This window comes from Sorex araneus, chromosome 6 (assembly GCF_027595985.1).
Source record: "Sorex araneus isolate mSorAra2 chromosome 6, mSorAra2.pri, whole genome shotgun sequence".
Classification (NCBI taxonomy): Eukaryota; Metazoa; Chordata; class Mammalia; order Eulipotyphla; family Soricidae; genus Sorex; species Sorex araneus.
Genome location: NC_073307.1, coordinates 82,993,166 through 83,017,926, shown reverse-complemented (window position 1 = coordinate 83,017,926; position 24,761 = coordinate 82,993,166). Strand labels below are relative to the sequence as shown.

General features: G+C 37.2%; 1 protein-coding gene across 1 annotated transcript; it reads right to left on the bottom strand.

Moving 5' to 3' along the window:
* Positions 1-8,666: 8,666 nt before the first annotated feature.
* On the bottom strand, positions 8,667-9,584 carry LOC101541420 (olfactory receptor 8S1-like). Its single transcript, XM_004603959.2, has one exon. It carries the CDS (start codon positions 9,582-9,584, stop codon positions 8,667-8,669), a length of 918 nt encoding a protein of 305 aa, XP_004604016.2.
* Between the last annotated feature and the right edge of the window lie 15,177 nt (positions 9,585-24,761).

Here is a 24,761-nt window from a genome sequence, read left to right as displayed (position 1 = left end):
GAGGTACTACAGAAGAGGGTTGAAGTTATAGTACAGTGGGGAGGGCATTTGCCTTGCCTGTGACCGACTCAGGTTCCATCCCTGGCATCCCATATGTTCCCCTGAGCACTGCCAGAAGTGATACTGAGTGCAGAGCCAGTAGTAACCCCTGAACAGCACTGTGCATTACCCAAAAAGCAAAAAAAAAAAAGAAAAAGAAAAAGAAATACTACAGAAGCTTCTTTAAAGGAAATGATACCCTGCATGGAATAAATACCTAAAAAACATAAAATTAGGGACAGTAACATAGGGTCCTTAGAACTAATTCAATATGTATGTGGGGGTCAGAGAGACAGTAGAGGGGTTAGGATTTTTGCTTTGCCTGCAGCCAACCTCGAATGGATTCCCAGCACCACATGTGGTCTCCCGAGCAACTCCATGAGTGATCCCTGAGCACTGACAGGTCGTACTCAAAACAAAAGTAAAAAGCTTAGAACCGTAGATGAAACCACATAGTAATCCTAAAGCAAAAAAAATTATTTAAAAGAAACATAAAAGAAGAGATAAATAGCAGAAGGATGGATAGAAACTGTAGGCAGGGAGTCTATCGTCTATCATTAACAATATTATCAATTACAGTAAATAAAAAAATTTCTGAAAGAAGTCGCAAATGGACACAATAACTATTCAAAAGATTAATATCAAATTTCATAAGATATAGGGATGGAAATTATACGATTAAATTATCAACATACCAGAAAGACTTAACAAATAAAGCACTATAAAAAGTGCTTAACGATACCACTTTTTAAGCTTCAAAATACATAAAATAACTACTAGTAGGCTTAGTAAGAAATTCAATGACTTTCACACACCACTGTCACTAAAGTAAAGATAAATGTAAACTCAAAACTTTAAGACTTTTTAAAGCCTTAAATGAGGAATTGGAAAAGCTAGGCTTAATAGATATTTGTAGGGCCCAACACCCCCACCACAAAGTTGATTACACAATATTCTCTAGTACAAATGAAGCATTCTTTAGGATAAGTAAGTTAAGAGTGAAAATCAAGTGTTAATAAACTAATGAAATATAAACTATATCTAATATATTTTTTTTTGCTTTTTGGGTCACACCCAGCGATGCTCAGGGGTTACTCCTGGCTTCAGGAATTACTCCTGGCGGTGCTCAGGGGACCATATGGGATGCTGGGATTCAAACCCGGGTCGGCCGCGTGCAAGGCGAACGCCCTACCCACTGTGCTATCGCTCCAGCCCCAATATATCTAATATTTTTAAAAGTCATTCTAGGGGCTGGAGCGATAGCACAGCGGGTAGGGCATTTGCCTTGCACGCGGCCGACCCGGGTTCGAATCCCAGCATCCCATATGGTCCCCTGAGCACCGCCAGGAGTAATTCCTGAGTGTAGAGCCAGGAGTAACCCCTGTGCATCGCCGGGTGTGACCCAAAAAGCAAAAAAAAAAAAAGTCATTCTAACAATGATACTTGAAACTTGAATAACACTAGAAATAAACTGTAAAAAGAAAATTGGAAAAAAATTACTCAAATATTTGGAAACTAAAAAGATGCTTTGGCTGACCACTGGCTCATTGGTAAAGTAAAGCAGAACATAAAACATTCCTAGAGACTAATGAAAATGAACACCCAAACTATAAGATCTTATAGCACTGTAGCACTGTTCACATATTACTCTAAATACACAGAATGATATAAGTGATATCATTCTGTGTTCATCTTTTCCCTTCTGACTTACTTCATTTAACATATCTTCTAATTCCATCTATGTTGCAGCAAATCTCATGATTTCATCATTCCTTACATCTGCATAATATTGCATTGTGTATATATACCGCTCTTTTACTCTTCCTTCCCAACAACAGTGCTCTTTCAGGGTCAGGGAATGAGACCCATCATTATTACTAGTTTTGGCATATGAATACCAAAAAGAGGCTTCTAAAATCTCAGGGCTAGGACGAATGGAGACTGTACTGAGACCGCTCGAGAAAATCGACAATTTAACGGGATGATGATGATGATGATGATGATGATGATGATGATGATGATGATGATATACCACATCTTCATGATCCATCATCTGCTGTTGGACATCTAGATTGATTCCAAATCTTAGCTATTTTATAGAGTGCTGTAATGAATAATGGCATACATATGTCCTTTGGAATGATTTTCTGTCCTGGGGATAGATACCCCAAAGTGAAATTGCTAGGTCATATGGCAGCGAATACTCCATACTGTTTTCCGTAGGGGTTGAACTGGATAACATTCCCACCAGAGGGGAATTCCTTCTACCACATCCCCACCAACACAGATTGTTCCCATAATTTTTGATGTATGTTGTTATCTCTGGTGCAAAATATAATGTCTGATCTCACATCTTAGGAATGTAACAAAAATAGAAAATGTAAAAATAATTGGGGTAAAATTTAGCAAAGTAGAAATGAATACAACAGATAAAAAATATCAATGAAGCCAATAGCTATTCTTTGAAGTATAAAATAGATTGATAAACTCTTAGGTACACAAAAAAATACAGAGAAAGCCCTAAAATATCACATATCACAAATCACGAAATCCCTTTGATCGTCAAATTTCTCAAGCGGTCTCAGTAACCTCTCCATTCGTCCTATCCCTGAGATTTTAGAAGCCTCTCTCTACTCAACCTTCCCAATGATGCCACATTGGAGGCTCTTTCAGGGTCAGGGGAATGAGATCCAGCTTGTTACTGGCTTTGGCATATGAATACACCATGGGAAGCTTTCGAGGCTCTCCCATGTGGGCAGGAAACTCTCAGTAGCTTGCTAGTTTCTCCCAGAGAGAGAAGTAGGTTATAAAATAAGCTCTGGGAGCTTGCTTTTGAGTCAGCTGCCAGGAGCTCTGCTGTGTGGGGGGGGGAGGGAAGCTGGAGCCCATCCCCTTCAAGGGGTCCTGGGGAAGACAGCCAGGTGTGCGGGTAAGAGACTCTCTGCCTAAAATATGGTCACACATAAAAGCGGAGAAACTGTTACCACAGATGTCACAGAAATATAAAGGATCAGTTTGGTACAAAGATGGAAAAACTAAAAAAAATAGATTGATGATTTTTTTTTTCTTTTTTGGGTTACACGTGGCGATGCTCAGGGGTTACTTCTGGCTTTGCACTCAGGAAGTACTCCTGGCGGTGCTTGGTGCTCAGAGAACCATGTGTGATGCTGGCAATTGAACCTGGGTCGGCCGTGTGCAAGGCAAACACCCTATCCACTGTACTATCACTGCAGCCCCATATTGATGAATTTTTAATTCACAAAGTCCCAAGATTAAATCTGAGGAAATAGAAAAGTCAAAGCAGTCAAATACAAGCAAGGGTCCTGAAACAGTAATTAAAGTCTTCCCCCAAGACAATAGCCAAATCCAAATAATTTTACTAATGAAATATACCAAATCAATCCAAAGATGATGAATAACTATCCTTAGCAAGTTCTTTCAAAAATGTCGTATTACCTATATGCAGATGCAGAAAAGTCTTTGAAAAGATTAAACATTCATTTATGGTATAAAAACAACTCTTGACAAATGGGATAAGGAGAAATATATCTCAACACAGAAAAGTCTAATGCTAACTTTATTTCCAGTGGCTAGAAGTGAAAGCTTTTCCTATAAAATCTGGGGAAAGACAAGAATGTCCACTCATTACCTCTATTTGTTTGAGGGGGGAGTAGCTCCCAATCAGGGTCCAGAAGGCTAGGGACCATTCTCAGTGACCAGTCAGCTGCCCTGAACAGTTCAATGTCTGTGCCCACTCATGCAGCACTGTTTGGGGCTAAGCACTGTCCTCAGCCAAAAGAGCTGAGGACCACTACAGCTACCCAAGCTATGTTTGGTCCCGCTGTGCCACATGTGACAGAACACAGGAAGCCATGCACTGCTGGAGATTAAATTTACATCCTTGTTTATGCAGGGTGTGTGCCTCTGATTCCCTCACTATCTCTGTATTCCCTTTCACTGCTATCATTGACATAGTGTTTGGAGGCTTAGGTGCTGAAATTAAACAAGAAAAATAACTTTATTATTTCCAAATTAGAAAAGAGGCAAAACAATTATTACTTATACACAACATAAGTAGAGAACCCTAAAAACCCTGCTAACAATTTATTAGAAAGAGATCATCAAGCCTTTAAATGTGGCAATTATAAAATCCTAAACATCTTTGACACAAGGTAAAATGTTTAGAAGAGGTGAACCTATACGGGCAAAAAGCAATTTGGTGATTGCCTAGGCCTGGGTCGTAGGTAGTAAATGGAGGATGACTCTCCACAAGAACAAGATTTCTATTGGGGTAATAAATGATTTAAAATTGGGTCGTGCTGATAGTTACATAACTCCAAGTGTGTGTTAGCCCATTAAACTGCACATATTTATTTATTTATTTATTTTTGTTATCTGGACCATGTGCAGTGCTCAGGGTTTATATCGCGCTTTTCACTCAGGGATTGCTCCTGATGGGGCCAGGGGAATATATATGGTGCCAGGAATTGAACCTGGGTCAACCATGAGCAAGGCAAGTGCTCCACCAGCTCTTCTTCCCTCTGCCTCCTGAACTGTACACTTTTAGTAGGTGAATTTTGTGGTGTGCGAAACATAACTTCAATAAGAATGTTAAAAACAGTAGACTCGATGAGTGTGGCAAAATTATACTATCATATTTATAAAATAAGTCAGGAATCATAAATTAAGTATCTGCTAAAATTAATTCAGTTTTTAATATTTTTTATTAAACCACCACGATCTACAGTTATTCATAGCTGGATTTTAGATATGCTATGTTTTAGCACCAGTCCCATCCCAGTATTTGTCCTTTCATCAGTAGTACCAGAATGCAGCAATTCTTTAACATAAAATACTGATATGTTATTCTTAACAATTAAATTATATGATCATATGACACTTCAAACAATCTTTTGACATTTACTACATAACTTTTATAGTGATAGACACAAAAGAAAAATATCCTGATCCTCACCGAAAACAGGAAAAAAATTGATATAGTTTTAATCTATTGCTAGCAAAATATAGTTAGGAGAGAGGTCATATAATAAGTTGACTATATTGATTAAAGCAGAGTAAGCATTATCTGTAATGTTGAAGTATTAGAAATATCCTTACTGATTCCTACAGGAAGTTTTATTTTATTTTATTTTATGTAATTTATTTATTTTTTCCTTTTTGGGTCACACCCGGCGATGCACAGGGGTTACTCCTGGCTCTGCACTCAGGAATCACTCCTGGCAGTGCTCACGGGACCATATATGGGATGCTGGGATTCGAACCCGGGTCGGCCGTGTGCAAGGCAAATGCCCTACCCGCTGTGCTATTGCTCCAGCCCCAGGAAGTTGTTTTAACTAGAAGTCCTGACCAGTGAATTTCATATTTAAATGATTACATATAAAATTGGGAAATAAAAATTGCTTCTCCTTATTTTAGATGAAACGATTATAATGTCAGTTAGATTCATTAATTATTAAAGTAATTATATCAGTTAGATTCAATAATTATTAAACTAATTATGTCAGTGAGATTCATTAATTATTAAACTAATTATTAGCACTATGGAAATCATTCAAGGAGTCAAAAGAGAATATTTAATTTCTATTTAATTTCATTATCACAATTTTTCCAGAACTTAATAAAACTAAAGTATCAATGTAATTGAAAGTTTAATTCACAGTCAACATGAAGAGAATATATATAATAATATAATCAAATTTGAATATGACCCTCACTAAAAGAAATTTCATCATTGAAAATTGATGAGCCCCGACAAATGAAACATTTCCTCCCACCCCGACCCCCTTCCCAACGCCGCGGCCATACAAAGGAAGCTCTGTTTCTGACAAATAAAATGTTTTAGAACATTTGAGCAACCATCATAATACCAGCCTTGGCTGTACTGTGAACTTATTATATATTAAAAAATATCCAACAGGGCCAGAGTGAGAGTGGTAAAGAGTACAGTAGGTAGGGCATTTGCCTTGCATGTGGCTGACCAGGGTTCAGTCTCTGGCATCCCAAATTGTTCCTCAAGCACCACAAGGAATAATTCCTGAACACAGATCCAGGAATAACCCTAAGTATCAATGGTTGTGACCCAAAAAGCCAAAAGAGGAAAAAAGATAATAAAAAAAAGAAGACCCATTTTTCTTTTTCTAATCTTACCAGGAAAGAAGATCCGGTGTGTTTTTCCTCTCTTTGTCCAACTGACATATAAGTATTCATATTATTAATCATTTTGTATGGATACAGCAAGAGATGCATTAAGCTTATGGAATTGCTCTCCTGGTGTCATCTCAATCTCAGACTACAGTGCTCAGGCCAGATTAGTCTTTCCTATCCCTAGCAGGGTCCTAGTCTCATTGTTGCTTTTGGATCATGACATGACATGTCCATGACCAAGCTCTTAACTTATAGTTAAGCATTAGGCACTTTGGCCAGGCCCATCTCGATGCCAGGGTAGTACATAACTCATTGCTTGCCCTGGGTCACCATTCTACAAGGAAGTGATCATTGATGTAAAGAGAGGGTTTTGTCATAGGGTTCTATCATTGCTGGAGATATTTGGTCAATAGATAAACAGTTTGAAGCAGGGTTAAAAGACAAGCTATTTGTAGTGTCTATTAAATGTTCCTACATTAAAAACACACATTTTTCTTTCTTTTGTTTCCCATTTATTTATTTTACTTTTAAAAACTTAAATATATTTATTTTTTCATCGAATCACCATGGACATACACAATTACAAAGATGTTCATTATTTGGTTTCAGTCATTCAATGTTCCAATCCCCACCCCTTCATCAGTGTACATTTCCCACCACCAATATCCCCAGTTTCTCAGTTTCCCTCCCACCAACACCCCCCTCCCGCCTGCCTTCATGACAGGAACTTCCCTTTCTCTCAGTTTCTCTCTCCCTTGAGGCATTATTGTTTTCAATGCAGATACTGAAAGGTTATCATGTTTGTTCCTTTACCTACTTTCAGCATGCAGTTCTTGTCTAGAGTGATCATCTCAACATAGTGGTCCCTTTTTCGTTCTTACTGCTCTGTCCCTTTACCACTTGAGGTTGGCTTCCACCCATGAACCAGGCCTCCTGGCTTGACCCTGGTTTCTACTCTTGTTGGGTATTAGTCTCACACTGTGTCTTATGTCCCATAAATGAGTGCTATTATTCTTTGTCTGTCCCACTCCTTGTCTCATTTCACTCAGCATGATACTCTCTGTGCCCATCCATTTATAAGCACATTTTATGACTGCATTTTACTGGTGGCTGTGTAGTATTCCACCGTGTAGATATATCAAAGTTTCTTTAGCCAGTCATCTGTTCTCGGGCACTTGGGTTGTTTCCAGATTCTGGCTGTTGTAAATAGAGCTGCCACAAATATAGAAGTACAGATGGTTTTTCTGCAGTGTGTTTTTGGGGCCCTGGAGTATATTCCCTGGAATATACTGGTATTGCTGTGTCAAGTGGAAGCACAATTTCTAGTTTTTTGAGAAATGTCTGTATTGTTTTCCAAAGAAGGTAGACCAGTTGGCATTCCACCAACAATGAATGAGAGTCCCTTTTTCCCTGCATCAGCGCCAACACTGGATGTTCTTGTTCTTTTTGATGTGTGCTGGTCTCTGAGTGTCAGATGATATCTCATTGCTCAAATACATATTTTTCATCTTTTCTTTATGAATGATAAAATATAATTCTGATTTAAATAAAATAAAGTAAAACAATAATAATAAAGCTCTATAAAGGCATGGGATTGTATCTCTAAAACAAAAGTCTCATAAATTGTTATATCAAATTTTAAATTTGATTTAAATTTAAATTTCCTGGAGAGCCAATGTGTCAAAGTGGTGAAGAAAACATGCTCTGGGATAAGCTAAATTGGTTCCAAATTTCATCTCCATGACGTAGCTTTCTGACATAGAGATACACGGTGCAACATGGGTATCTAAGTAACTACCAAATGGATTTCTTGTGGTATTAAAATGGGTAATATTTGCAAAAGGCTTAGCACAGTGTCTGGAATTTTATACTTATCTAATCATGTGCTTTATTGTGATTCATGTTTACAGATCTGACTTGAAAGGACAAAACCTATGATAACTCCACTGGTCATACCAGAGAGGTTCTTGGATGGCTGCCAGAGTGCTAAAAATAGAATATCTAATCTCTGAATCTCTCCCTGAAGCTAAAATTTATGAGAGTGAGTTGTCTGGCACTGACTTGTGCTCATTTTTGCATGAGATTCTTTGCCAAGAAGAATGAATAGGGGTGTGGAGAGGATTTTGGGAGACTAATGAACAGCTTTTCTGGAATGATATTGAATAAATAGAATTTAGTTATAGAAAGATGGATTAAGATAAATAGAGCCCCAAACGTCTGACATACTATCTTTGATACATGAAATATTTTTGATCATAAAATTTTTAGATAAGAGGATTATCCATCAACTTTTTGTGAACAGAACTAAAATGGCATCATTCCAAGAAAATAAATCTACCTTGAATAATTTAAGAAAAGAACTGTGTCAAGTAAGGCATCTTGCAGAACGTAACATCAGCTAATTCACGCTAATACACATATACTATTTATTTCAATTCTACTCAGTTTTCATTTATGAAATGTTAGAAAGATTTTTTTAGCAGTCTTCTCACAGCTGCCTTTACCTCCTTGTTCTTCAGGCTGTAAATGAGAGGATTCAACATGGGTGTGACTACACTGTATTGCAAGGAGAAAACAAGCTCCTGCGTGGATCCTGAGTTGGGCATAAGGTAGCGGAGTAATCCCGAACCATAAAAAAATGTCACTGCGGCGAGGTGGGAGGAGCAGGTCGAAAAGGCCTTGCTCCTGCCTGTAGTGGAACTGATGCTCAGGATGGTGAACAGAATACGGACATAGGAGAAAAATATGAGGAGGAAATTTCCAAAGAAATGCACGATGCTGGAACAGAGCAGAGCAGTGAAGCTTGAAGACACATCAGAGCAAGACAAAGGATAAAGAGATGGCAGCTCACAGCTGAAATGGTGGATATTTTGCCCTTCACAGAAGTCTAAGTCAAGAGCTATAAGAATGTTGATGAAAGCATCCAGGAAAGCCACGCCCCAGGAACCACACACCAGCCCCATACACAACTCTCTGCTCATCTTCTGGCCGTAGAGCAGAGGAGAGCTGATGGCAACATAACGGTCATAGGCCATGACAGCAAGCAGGCAGGATTCAGTGCCTCCAGTGGCAAACACAAAAAAGACTTGAGCCATGCAGCCCTCGACTGAGATGGATTTCTTCTTGGACAGGAGGTTCTCCAGAAGCTTGGGTACAGTGACAGAGGAATGGCAGAGATCCAAAAAGGACAACTGTCCTAGGAAAAAGTACATGGGGATGTGCAGGTGGGAGTCAGCCCTGATCACCACCAGCAGCATCAGGTTCCCCAGTAGGGTCAAAAGATAAATAATAAGAAAGAGTATAAAGAGCAGAGCCTCGATCTGAGGCTCAGCAGTTAGCCCCAGGAGGAAGAACTCAGAGATAACACTGTGGTTTTTCATTTCTTTTACCATTTTCCTTTGAATATGAGACATAAATGGGATGAAGACTCTTCTTAATTTCAGGAAATATCCAGGTGTTTTGATCCTCTTCTCCATTCACAAAATGACATGCTTCTTCAAAAATTTGTGTTCTGAAATGATTAATTTCCTGATGTGTCTATGATTTCTTACATCTATATATTTTCTGCAGAATTCCATTCATAAAATCAATTCCCTTTCACCTTTATTGTATTTTTCCTTAATGTCTTAAGAATCTGTTGTTGGTGTTTTATGATAAAATCTATTAAATCTGTTTGTAAGATGTTGATAATGAATCAGTAGAAGGGAGAACATGAAGAAGGACTAAGAAAACAATTGTAGATATGTTCTAATAGCAATTGTCTTTCAGAGCAAAAGCAGAGTATGGCTGTAGATGGGAATCAGTTTATTCCATCCATCAAACATTCATGTAAACAGATTTAGTGTGGGCACGGAAGCAGTTCCCATCTAATTGCTTATGTATTTTTCAATAAATGTTGAAATGGAGTCAGTGGGAATGTGAATACAGGAGGTACTGACTAAGGATTTTAAAGAAGAGAAGAAAAGGAATTAACTAGAGATTAAAGCATCACAGAGATATTCCAGTTCATACACAATCAGCCAAGAGAATTTGATGACTAGTGTGAGTGTATTCTTTGGTCATAATCACGATACTTTCTTAGTGTGATTTACTCAGACTCAGCTCTTGTCTGTGCTTCATGACATTTTAAAATATCAACTACCTATCTGCTTCCTAAACCTTTGGTCTTCTTTTTTGCTATTCTAACCTGAAAACTGAGATTACAATTTTCAGATTACTCAGGATAATCTTACCACTGACTTTACTATCTTGAGTATGTCTTTCTTTAAAACTCAAGAGCAAGACCAAGATTAAACATTCAAATTCTCAAAAGACTGAATGATTTTTCATTTATTACTTACCCAATCACCGAGAATTAATGTTATTCTTATTCCTCAGGTACATATTGCCTGTATTTCTTACGTAGTTGAAAAACAACACTGAATTTTCCAAATTCGATCAGCAGACAAGTAAGTATGAATGTCAGTGTGAGAATCTGGGATTAGGGTGAAGTTAGAAAATTTTTGTTGGAATAAACACCTTCTTTGATTTTAAAAAGAGGGAAAAGAAAAACTACATTTTAGATATTACTTCAATGAATCAAATACTTCCAAACACGGGCATGGTTGCACTTTCTACTATTATTTTTCTGTTTCACTCACAGTTCTTGCTTCGGCGATCTGGATTCATCCTGAGAATACTTTATCATTAGCAAAAGGAAATACTGGCAAATGAAATAATGGCAAAATCGATACTTGCAGAATGAAAATAAGAGTGGGAAATTCATATAAATTTGGCAGGCAGCAAATAAAAAAAATTCCCCTCCTGTAGGAAATTGTCCCTTAATAATAACCCTCAGAAAGGATACTCCCCTGAATAAAACAAGTCTAGTTTAGTTTAAAATGAGGACAGCAAATGTGAACCCATGCAAGAATATAATACTTTAGTACTTTAGTATCTAGTTTACTATGAGGACAGCAAACATGCCCCCAGGATAGAACAGAAAAAGAAATTACCAGGATTTAATAGTGTATTGGCTTGCTGATTGTATATCACCCTATGACCATAGTTATGTAAATATCTCATACCTGCTAACTCTTAATGAATTTACTAACTGCTCTATACTAAATGCAAACAAGGGCTTGTCTGGAGGGAATTGCCAGGGTGGAGAATGAGAAATTGTGTTCAGTAAATGATCAATTTTTCCCCCTTATACAGGGCTGTGGAGGCTATTGCAAACTGCACATACCACAACTGTCAATCCCTATGATTTCTTTGTGACCCTGCTGGACAGAGGTCAAAGTTGCCACTCCGACTTTATTTTGTAAATTATCACACTCTTCCATTTCATTTATTTACAAATGGAATGCCTCCTTGTAGAATAAGACATTTTTTTAAACTTGGAGACATTTTCTCCCTTTGAAATAGTGAAAGACTGAAAACCAAAGCATAAAAAGTTTGCAAACCTGGAAACTCTCCAGGAGTCGGCTATACCATAAGTAGCAGGGTATATATAGGGTGAGTTGAGGGGTCACAAAGATAATTAAAATAACTTATTGCAGCGGTAGGGGGATTCTGAACCACACCCAACAGTGCTCAGGGCTTACTCCCAGCTCCTACTTGAGGAATAACTACTAGTGGGGCTCAAGGGATCATACGGGGTCTGAGGATTGAATCCTGCGCAGCTGTGTGTATCTGTTTTTTATTATGGTGAGTGCCTTGCCTTGTGCACTACTCTGCTCCCTTAAAATAAAATTATAAACCTGGCACAGCAATTTCAATATTAGTTATGCTTCATTAATCCATACTGTTTAGTCCATGTTTAGAAACCATTCTGAGGAAGCCACTACCATATTTTTGGGTTATTATCACAATTAGGTGGAGTTAGTGTATAGATTACATAATTTCCAAGAAAAAGCTTCTTAAGAGACACTTATTCTTTCTAGAAAGAGGTAGACAGAAACACTTAACATTATAATTGGATGAAGGGATTGCACAAACTGTGTTTTTTAAAAATTAATACATGGATAAGTGAATACACAGGCAAATCAATGAGACTACAGGAGAGAATAATCCAGGATCTTGCTTCTCACAAAAATATATCTGAGTAGGAGCTAGTAAAATTTTGGCAACCTGAGCTTGCAGGAAGTGATGTGTAGAAATGGCACTGGAGAAAACAGCAGCAAGAGAGTTTATCCCAATGCAATCACTTTTGTTCTATTCTGAACTGCAACATACATCAGAGAAAATAAAGAAATTTAAAGGATATTGTCACTAACATTAGTTTCTGAGTCTTTTTTTGTTGTCTGGTCAAAGAGGAAATGTTGAGTCAGGAAATGTCCCACATCTATCATTGATGCCCCTATCTTTCAACTTGTTATTGATAGTTCTCAGGATTTAGCCTGTCTAAACTTCCAGTTTTCTGAAACAATAATCACTTGCAGCACCAGACGCAAGAAATACAGCAAGATAAATGAAAACATTTGTGTCAGTTGCCCAATATGCAAGATAAAAACTAAAAAGAATGACCTTGCAAAGGTGTGAGGGATTCATTTATTAACAAGTATACCTCTAAATACAGTCTAAGTGCAATCATTGGATTCTCTTTTGTTTTTCCTCAAACCAAATTTTTAATTTTCCCAAAAGGAATAAGAGAAGTGATTTGGAGGGGCTGATCAAAAATGTTTCTAACACCAGAGAGAAAACATAAATAAAGAGAGCAGAGCCAGGGGAAGGCAAGTAAGAGAGTTAGGGGTAAGGGAGATGCCTCAGGAGATAATGAAGGACAGAACGTGTTGGAAATTGAGGGAAAATGGTCCTTCATAGGGGACTTAGGGGCAGACGAGATAATCAGAAGAGAATGAAAACATTACCGTGTTTCTGTCTTTTCCTGGTGCAGAATACATTTTTCCTTCTGAGTTGGTGAATCTTAACTCTCGGTGCAGGAGAAATTCACAAGAGAGAAAATGTATAGTCACTGTCCATGTTTGTAAGAAGATACTGTTTTTTTCTGCTCAAGATTTTTTCTACAAAATGAGGCGTTTGTAAACTCAGTCCTCAAAGTCCTTGCAAATAAAGTCTTCAGAAAGCTTGCCTGAATGTTGAGAACATTTTTGCTGTTATTATTTATTGTCTCCATAAAAGAACAAAGGAAAGGAAATCAGGAAAATTTCAAACTTTGAACAATAAAGCTACTTCTGTCATATAAACAATAAAGCTACTTCTTTCCTACCACCCTTAATAAATATTTTTTCACAAATTTCTATGACTACTAATATATTGATTTCTAAGAGCTCTGGCCCAAGTGAGGAGGCCCAGATCTAACAATTCACAAAGACCAGTGGATTCAAGTGTCCAATGGCATAATAAGGGCTGACCTGAAAACCCAGGAGACTTCCAAGTCCATTCTGATTGCTGGAAAACTCAATCTGGAGCACACTTTGAACTTATTAGCTAAAAACTGATTACGGAATAATCCCCCTGGCAATTCCCATTGAAGCTAAGTAACTAACAACTTACCTTTAGATCATGTTAATAATTTACCATACATTTAATTGTATTTAAGACAAAATTATTATATATTTTATTATTATAGTATGGTTGATGTAAATTCAAATTAATCCATGTATTTGACTTTCATTCATTTTTTTCTATATATAGAGTTTAAAAGTTCCTATAATTCAATGGCCAGTTTTAACACAAAGTACATAAAGTTGAAATATTAGTGAATCAGAAGATAGGTTAGTAATTAATAGAATTCTTAAAACAAATAAAGGGATTCCCTGTTTTTCTCTCTGAACATTCTATTTACTTTTTTATTAGTGGAAATCTATAACATATTTATCTCATCATTATTCACAAAGGACATAGAATTAATAAAGATTTCTAATGGGAGAGTTCAGTTTACTCAATACTTTGAAGTTATTATATCACGGTCTTCTGTCTTGCTGTCATTATAATGTTTCTGCCAAGGTGTCAGTTGTTACTCTTCTCTGAAGTTAATTATTTTCACATGAAATTTTTAATGCTTTTCTCTTCTGATTTTTAGTAATTTTATTATGATGTAACAAAGTGTGAAACATGAGGTTTAGTTATAGAAAATATATTATTTGTAGTTGATGTATTCTTTCAATTTGGAAAACATTTATCTATATTCTTATATACTGTCCTTTTTACCTCATTTTCTTTTTGGAAATTCACTACAGATATATTGTCTTATTCTATGGATTTTGCATGTTTTACTCTCTTAAAATTTTTTTTAATCCCCTGAGTATACATAACTAAGTTTCTAAACAAATCATAATAAATTATATGGGCAACTCTACACAAATGCTTTTGAATTTTCTAGGAATGTACACATTTATGCATACGGTACTATTACATCATTTTTAAAAGTAGGGGTGCCTTTCAAGATGTACTTAGGGTGCTTACCTGGTGCTAGTTGGAGGACCATGTGGTATCAAAGATTAAGGTAGGGTGGCTGCATGCAAGGCATAGGGCCTAACTCCTGGACTATCTGGCCCCAGATGTTTAAAATAACAGAGAGTAAACTTAAAAGTAAGAGTGAGGACTACCTTCAGCTTTCTGTTACTACCTCTGTGGCTTTTTACACCATTTCATATATGGTATAAGTACACTGCATTAATAAAAAAGGATATTGATAAAGTGTCTTAGGTGTTTTGATAGGTGGAATAACTGTATACATTAAAACCATAATTGTGGGCTGAAGAGATAGTAAGTGGGAAGTGTACTTGCCTTGCCCGTGGCTGACCCAGGTTAAATCCCTGGCATCCTTTCTAGCACCACAAGGAGTATTTCCTGAGTACAGAGGTAGGGGTAACCCCTGAACATCTCTTGGTGGGGCCCAAAACCTACAAAATAAAATAAAAAACATAAACATTAACATTATTCTAAACATATTACCTAAAATACACTTAAAATTAATTATTAAAAAGTCTATGAGAATGAATTATATCAAGTGGTATCCCGACCACATAAATTTGGGTACATAAATAACCGAATGGGGAAAAAAATTAGTGAACAAAGGTTTAATTTTCTCTAGATTAAAAATATATGAAACAGTATTAATTTGACTTTATAAGACACAACAAAAGCAAGAAACAGAAGCATGTGATTAACAATGAAGTTGGTGAAACGACAAAGTTAGCTGGAAGCAAACTTCCATGCAACGAGGTAGCAAAGTAAGGCGCAGGTTTAAGCTGAATTATGCACCCAGGGGAGACTCCGGGAGAAATGAACTGACCAAGACCTTTGGGTATTTTGTGGGAAAGAAATTGCTCTAACATAAAGGGATAATGTATTTCAAAAGAGACTTCAATTTTGTCACCTAGTGACAAGTGGTGGACTTAGAGATTATTTTCATTTTCTAAAAATAAGTCAATTTGTTCTATCCTCTGAGCCTTTCCATTCCTTCTCTCTATTCTTCCCTGCATTTTGACTGAGGGATTTTTGCTTCACCAAACTACAGTGCTATATTCAGCTATCGCTTTCTGCATAAAGGATTCTCTTAATTAGAAGACATGTATCACTTCCAGGAGACTAATTTGGTGATGGAGTGGTAACAATGTACCCTGGGTACTTTGGGTGCAGACTGCAGTTTTCACTTCTTAGGGAACTTGGCATTAACAAATTGAAGTATTCACTATTTCTTGTTTCCAGTTTAGTTTGTGTTGGAATTCTGATTATATTCTCTGGATGTTGGCCATTGGTGGGATTACACGGCTCTGGGTGCTGTCCCTGGGTGTGACCGCTTAGCTACTGGAAAATGGGAAATCTGGGTGGAAGGGCCCAGTCCCAATCTGAGCAGGCTTGGAGATCTCAACCCCGGGTCCCACACACCTGAGATCCTCTGCCGGTTCCTTTATGCATGAGGCTCGTCTAAACATGTGGAGAGGGGCCTTGAGCTAGGCTCTGGAGGTCTTTGGCCGCAGGGGCTCCGCTCAGGGCGGGGAGGGAAACTGAAACCCACCATCTCCAAGGGGCCCCCGTGAAGACAGCCAGGCCAGAGACTATAAAACCAAACTCCCGGAAGTACAGGACCGCAATTCAGCCTCGAGACATCTTAGAGCTTAGTTCTCCCTATTGGGAGAACCTGGCAAGCTACCGAGAGTTTCCTGCCCACATGGGAGAGCCTGGAAGCTCCCCGTGGTGTATTCATATGCCAAAAACAATAACAATGATGGGTCTCATTCCCCTGACCCTGAAAGAGCCTCCAGTGCGGCACCATTGGAAAGGATGAGTAAGAGAGGTTTCTAAAATCTCAGGGCTAGGACGAATCGGAGGCGCTGAGACCGCTCTAGAAATTCAATGATCAATGGGATGATGATGGTGATGGTGATGACTCTCTTTTTAAAAATTCTTTCCTAGAATTTTTTATTCTAATTTTTATTCTAATTTTGGATGCCACACCCAATGGTGCTCTGGGGACTATGCAATATTAAGGAGATAAAATTCAGGACTTTCCCCTGAAAACGGTTTATTCCAGTCCCTTGGGCCATTGCCCTAATTCTTCTCTTATTGTATTCTTCTTTTAACATTTTAATTTTTATTTTATCATCTTAAAATTTTTATTTTATTGTTTTCTTTTTACTTAATAGTCACGAGTATGCTACTCACAAGTCAAACTTAAACTTTCCATCAAAATCTTAATTTTCCTTATTTTAAAATTTAAGATAATTTATTAGTGTTTTAAAGTAGTTTCAGAAATATTACCCCCAAATTATGCATCTTCTCTTTGTTCATCATATATACATTAAGCTTAGATTTATTAGTTATATATCAGAGTCTGTTTATACTGTCTCTAGTTCTTTATCAACTCAGATTCTTGTTTTCTACTGAAAGCAGGATATTACTGTGAAAATCAAGGAAATAATTTAAGACTTAATATTTCATAATCTTCAGGACAATTTTTTATTTATTTCTGACTGTTTCACATAGAGCCAGAATGTGAGATGGTACTGTATTTCAGTTCATAGGAAGTCGAACTGTTTCTGACTCACTATTATTTCAGGATGTTGCCCTTGTGATCTAATTTCTAACTACCTTATGACGTTGATCTACTATTCTAGGACAATTTTTATGATCTTTTCATCGTTTCCTATACTTTTAAAAGGACAGGTGTTTGGTTATACATTTATATCAAATACATATGCAAATAATTTGAAATAAATAGCTGCTTTGTCTTCTAGGTTGGTTTCTTCCCCTATTTTACTATTGCCTATTAATTCAGGTATATTTGAAAGAAAAAAAAGAGTATACCTAAGTAGCGACCATTCAATATATAAAAAGTTTAGTTTTACTTAAAATGTCGGCAGTCATTAAGACCAGAGTGAGAGTACAGTAACTAGGATTTTAGCAGGGTTTGATCCCTGGCATCCCATATGGAACCCCAAGCATTGCCAGAAGTAATTCCTGAGCATAGAGCCAGGAGTAACCCCTGAGCACCTCAAGTGTGACCAACTCCCACCCAACCATCGAAATAAAACCCAAAAATAAGTTGGCAAGGATTTATGAGACTGGGATTTGGTTCTTCATTTTCTTAGTTATTGTTCCATAGTGCTTTACCTTTTCCTCATGTTCTAATTATACCTTCGGTTGCTTCTAGCTTAACATTCTCATACATTGTGTGCAGCTTGAAGTGGAAGATATGGATCATTCTACTGGGGGATTCCCTTTTGACTAATCAGTTAATACTGTATTAGATGACTAATCAAAACTTTAAGGAGAGTTGGGTAACTACGCAACTATCTATGCATTAAAAGAGAGTGAAAATTCAAGAATGGTTTAGATGATCATGAATCATCCCCTCTTGCTATGTAGCTAAATAGGTAAACAGGATACAATATTATGATAATGAAAAATAAGGCAGAAATAGTGCCATTTTATTATTTCCTTCCTTTTTTAATGTTTCCATCACTGTTTCTTGTGATAGCATTAGATCTTCTGTCTGACTTTTCTTATTTTATATTTAAAAATGTTTATTTTTAACAATAGAATCAAAGTTACTATTTTATATGTGTATTATTGCTACACCATAATCACAACAGGAGTGCCTGGATTCCTCCATAGTTATTCCAAAATCATCTCCCTTCTTGCCCAGACTCCCTTAGATCACTTTATCCTTTATCATTCTTCTGTTTATCATATCTCAGAGTTATCTTCATTGGAAATATTATGCACTAGAGAAGTATAAGAGAACAAATTAAGGGATTATAAAATTTCTTGCTAATTCTGAACATCTTTGTCATGGTACAACATTATCATTGATTCCTTACCTTGCTATTTGTATTTCACTTTTACTATAAATAAAGGCTTGAATATCTCATTATTTGCATTTCTCACATAGCCAACATTTGAGAGCATTTTCACCTATCTCCATCCATGTGACTAGATATTTTTATATTCAATTATTTTTTATAGCAATTTGATTGTATTGTAAACTAAATTGCACCTTCCCTCAGCATTAGCATATTTCAGCTCTGTTTGTAGGTGAGATGGAATGAGGAAGATGAGGTTGTGAGGTTGGGGCCTTCAGACTGGAGTTAGTGTCAATATAAGAAGAGATACCACAGAGCTTGCTATGGCATTTTGTCACAGGCTACTGAGAAATACAGGATATGCCCCTCTTCAATTTGAGGCAAATGCTTCCACAAATGCTTTAGATACTATTCCGTCCTCATCCTCTGGGATCTAGTCCTATAAACTTGCTTTTTAAAAAATTCACATTCCTTTTATTCTCCATGTTGCATGGCAGAGCCTGGCAAGCTCCCCATGGAGTATATGACATGCCCAAAACAGTAACAATAAGTCTCACAATGGAGATGTTACTGGTGCCCGCTCGAGCAAATCGATGAGCAATGGGATGACAGTGATACAGTTCCTTTTGCACTTATCACTTACCTTATTCAAATTCTCTTCTTCAATGTGTGTGTTTATAATACATTTGTAAACTTTTCTTTTCTTGAAACATTGAGTCACAAAATACCACTTACTACATTTAAATATCTATAATTTTAAAATATTTTATTATATATGTCAAACACACATAGACTTGAAAAATGTAAAGTTTCTTCTATATATTGCATTCATAAATATCAACTAGTACAGTATTTTCATTGGAATGTTAAAAGATAAAATATTTTACTTCTTATTTTTTAGGTCACACCCAGTGATTCTTAGGGGTTACTCTTGGCTCCACACTGAGGAATTACTCCTGGCATTGCTCAGGGGGACCATATGGCATGCCGGGGATCAAACCGGTCGACCATGGGCAAAGCAAATGCCCCACCTGCTGTACTATTGCTCTGGCCCCAAAACATTTTACTTTAGAAGTCTTTATAACAGTATCCCATCCCTTATTTTCTCACCATAGGTCATGACAATCCCAAAGTCATAATATCATCTTTTGTAGTATGTAAAATAAGCCCCAAAAGCTAATCATTCCCTGTTCATGAAACTTGTTTTAATTTTTTTTTCCACATTTAACATTTTTGTATCACACTTGGTGATGTTCAGGGGTTACTCCTGGCTCTGCACTCAAGATCACTCCTGGAACCATACGGGTACCTAGTATCAATCCTACTTAGTACATTTTAACCCACTTTATAATCTCTCGAGTCCCAGATATGTTTCAATATATTACCTTGCATGAAAAAAAGAAAGCTTGTAGATATCACTAATTTATAGACCTTAAACTAACAACTGAGTTATTCAAAAGAGTGTGTGTGTGTGTGCGTGAGTGTGTGTGTGTGTGTGTGTGTGTGTGTGTGTGTGTGTGAGCCGGGGGTAGGGGAGAGTGGTAATGGTACAAATAAAATAATAGATATTTAAATATAGTAAGTGGTATTTTTTTGACTCAATTTATCAATACACTCTAGAGGGAGATGTATTGGGACATGGTATGTATGAAAGCCTATCATTAATAGTATAAATTAAAGTGCTTCAAATATTTTAAAAGGGGTTATTTAAAATTCCTAGATAATTCACTTGGGCCCAATGTAACTGTATATGTCCCTAAAGCAGAGAATCTGTGTGAAAGAGATGGTATAAAAGGGAAATCAAAGAAAATTAAAGCATGAAAGAATCCTTTTTAGCTAAGCAATCCAAAGAGAAGAGGCACCCAAAGCATGAGAAGTAATGGGTCCAGCCCATAGAAGCAAAGAGGAGATCCTGTCACATAACACAAGGAGCTGAGTTTTATGATTTCTTTTTCCTTTGTTTTGGTGTTTGTGACACACCTAATGGTCCCCAGGGTTTACTTCTGGCTCTACACTCAGAGATCACTCCTGGCAGATGGGGTGGGGGGTGGAGGGGGGATCTGGGGAGCCTAGGGTTCAAACCTGGGTTGATGGAGTGCAAGACAAGCACCCTATCTGTTATACTATCCCTCTGGCCTGCAGTTTTACAATTCCAAGAAATGGATTCAGCCATCAATCTGGGTTTAAAACTGGATTCATCCAAGAATATCTAGAAAATAATTAATCCCTGTTTATTAGATTTATTTTTACCCTCTGAAACGCGAAGCAAAGACTTTGGAAACTATTCTATACTATGATTTCTGACCCACAAAACCTGTCCATAATAAATAGTCATTGTTTACTTTAAATGATTAATTTTTGATAATCTGTTTTAGCAGCAAGAGAAAACTAACATTTTCTTACATGCTACTATATATTTTTTAACTATGTTCATATATCTGTTTTAAAGTATTGCATAAATGTCTCTCACACTATAGCACTGTTGTCCCATTGTTCATTGATTTGCTCAAGCAGGCACCAGTAACTCTCCACTTTGAGACTTGTTGTTACCGTTTTGGGCATATAGAATATGCCATGGGTAGCTTTCCAGGTTCTGCTGTGCAGGTGGGACACTTTCGGTAGCTTGCTGGGCTCTCTGAGAGGGATGGAGGAATCGAACCCCGGTCGACCTCGTGCAAGGCAAACACCCTACCCGCTGTGCTATAACTCCAGTCCAAATGTCTCTCATAGATTATGAAATATCCTGAAACTCGTTTTTTAATTTAATGTTTTAAAAATGTATCCAAGTTAATATGCAGAGTTTTAGTTGCTATCTAGCTCTATTGTATAAATATTCCACTTTATTTTTAGAAGAATAAAATAAATGTGATAAATTTGAGTATGATTTGATTTTTCTATAGATTATACAGCATTGTCTATGTGGATAGGATGATCATATTAAACTATAACTTTTTTCTTTGTTTTTAAATTTTGATATTTTTGTTATATTATTACATAAAATTAAACTTTAAATACAATAAAATTTATATGTTCCAGTGGACATTCTTGTCCTATTTTAACTGAAGACAAATTTCTAAAGTATATTTGTGAGCCCAAGTTTACCGCATGGGCTGGGGAGATAGCACGGAAGTTAAAATATGTGCTTAGCATTGACAAGGCCCTAAGCCTGATCCCCAACACGTCACGGCTCTCTCCTTCTCTAACACCACTAGACATTACTGGTAGTCCCCACACATTGTCAGATTGAGCAACATGGTCTCTTCAGATCAAGACCAAACTGTCATGCCCACATTGACTGGCTGGCAATGTTCCCAAGATCCCTCCAACTCTCCTGCAGAGGGATAATTTAGGAAGTGTACTGTAGGCTTTATACTCACCATATTGTGCTAAGAAAGGTATCTACTATTCCTAAGGACTTTATACTGAATAACTTCTGAGTTTTACTGACTGCTTTTTGCCTGTTTCCATAGAATTCTGGGGGGTGGGGGTGGGAAGGTGTTCTTCCCAGGTAGAGTTGGGAACCAAGGAGCCATTTCTGGTGGATCTCGGCTAATGTGGCTGCAGTTCAAGGCAGGGGCCTGGGAGTAGGAGACTTCTCAGGCCCTGCAGTGCGGGGACTCCCATGACTACCCTAGCGGTTCTCCGAGGTCTCAGAGCTACGTCTTGCAGAGCTGGGGTGGGAGGCAGATGGTGGCACAGATCAAACCAGGGTTGGTGCATGTTTAATCCCGTGTATACTGTCTCTCTCTCTCTCTCTGAAATAGTATACATATATGTTGATTTACTTTTATCAAAACACTGTGATTTAAAGAGCTGCTCACAATACTGTTGTTTCAGGCACTCGATGTTGCAGCACCAGTGTCACCACCAGTGTGAACTTCCCTCCACCAATGTTTCCATTTTTCCTCCCACCCCCCCAGCCTGCCCCCTTAGCAGGCGCATAACACATTTGCTTTATGTCTCTTACTCCCACAAAATTTAAAAAAGTGACTAATTGAATTATCAGAAGTAAATTAATAAAAGTCAATTTGTGGTTATTGATTGCTCTATGATTTTAACCTGTATAAATAGATTCAAATAATTTGCGGCCGGGGGTGCAAGTTCTTATTGTCTAGTTCTCCCTCGTGGAGAATCTGTCAAGCTACCGAGAGTATCCTGCCCGCACGGCAGAGCCTGGCAAGATCCTGTGGCATATTTGATATGCCAAAAACAGTAACATTGATGGGTCTCATTCCCCTTACCCTCAAAGAGCCTCAATAAGGTACCGTTGGGAAAGACGAGTTAGGAGAAGGAGAGGCTGCTAAAATCTCAGGTCTCGGATGAATAGAGACATTACTGGAGCCTGCTCGAGCAAATCGATGAACAATGGGACAACAGTGATACAGTGAAATATGCGTACTAACGTTTACATAAATAAGTTTTCAAAACTGACATCTAAAATGTGTTACATTAAATTTTATTTTGTACTGAGGTCTCATAGCATATTTTTTTTACTTAAAATTTTGTTACTGTTTATGGCATATTGAATATGCCACAGGCAGCTTGCCAGGCTCTGCTGTGTGGGCAGGATACTTTCGCTAGCTTGCCCCGCTCTCCAAGGGACGGAGGAATCGAACACGGGTTGGTTGCATGCAAGGTAAACACACTATTAAAAACTATTAAAAACTAAGTCAAATCCAGACTATACACGTCTGTAGTCTGAAGATTATGTAAAATTATGAAAAATATAGTTGAATGGGCTAGATAATATGATACATGTTATGATTACATTTTACTTAATCTTTATAATCAAGCTCAGATGGGTAAAATGACCAAATCTATTTTTCTACGCAAGGAAACATTAGAAAGAGAAAGAGTCTGCCCAAGTTCACAATGCAGGTAAGAAGAAGAAAATTGGGTATTTCAGTTTAACTGTCTATCACTCAAGGGTCCATGCTCTTAACCTAAAGGAATACATGTTCACATATTTCTCCCTTTATTAATCTGGCAGATTTTTAAAATCAAATCTCTTCTATGAACTTTGAATCTGTACTTCATAATTAATACTCTATGTTCTCATTTTATGAAAAGACATCATCTCTTATTTTTAACATCAAGCACAGAAACTACATTAAAGACACATCAATTATAAGATGCTTCTAAAATCTGGAAATGCTTTAAAATATTAAAATATGCATTTTAGGAATAAGTATTATGATATTATTACTGCAAATGATAATATAAAGCCTGGCCTGCAAAAAATGTTATGCTGATTATTTAGATTTTATCCTATCACTATCATACTGTTGTGGTTTCTAATAATTTGTGTTTATAAAATTATACAGTAAGTTTTCTATCCTGTTTGATTTCTGTCTGACATATTGCAGCACATAATGGAATTATGGAATTAGATAAAATATATCCAACATTGGAGATGGTCCAGGCTTAGAGATGATTTTAAGGTCTCATATTAAAACTCAGATAATGAGTGTGAGATAAATGGTAGAAATCAGCTTTTGCTTGATCCATAAGCAGCTCATCTCTTTCTACAGTGTATTTGGTAATCTTACAAAAGAAACAGCTACCGTGGTTTTCAAACTTTAGCATCATCCAAATAACATATTAAAGCATTGATTTCTGGGCCTTACTCCAGAGTTTCTGAATCAGTAGATCCAGTAAAATCCTAGTAAGCTGAATTTCTAATTAATTCCTACAATGCTTCTGATCTGAGAGTTAAAATTTGAGAAGTACTGAAGTTGAGGAAGTTGTATTGCAAAGACTTAACCAGGGATGGCTTTTGGGGGGAAAAAGCCTCATCTCTCTGTCTCTGTAGCAGGAAATGTCTCAAGACCCAAAAGTCTATATTTGTGAGCCTCTCCAGGCTTCTGTCTTCTCTGACTTTGGTTCATTTTTTTGTGTTTTTTTTTTTTTTTTTGGAAGTAGAAGAGTTTATTGGAATATAGAAGAATGAAGAAAAGCTGTTCCCCAAGTGGGGCAGAACTTAGCATAGGGCTAAGTTACAAGTAAGGGTTTATGTAGTTTTTTTATTTTTATTTATATTTTTTTAAATTTATTTTTAAATTAGTGAGTCATGGTGAGGGTATAGTTACAGATTCGCACATTTTCGTGCTAGTTTATCCCTCATGCAATGTTTAAGAGCCCATCCCTCCACCAGTGTCCATTTTCTATCACCCATGAACCCAATATCCCTCCCACCCCCCCAGTCCCATCCCCCCGCACCAACCTGCCTCTGTAGCGGGGCATTCCAATTTGATATCTATCTTTCCTTTTGGGTGTTGTGGTTCCAAATAAGGGTATTGGGTG

What these genes read in the sequence shown, in the direction of transcription:
- LOC101541420 (XM_004603959.2), bottom strand. Translation starts at nt 9,584, where the DNA reads ATGAAAAACCACAGTGTTATCTCTGAGTTCTTCCTCCTGGGGCTAACT.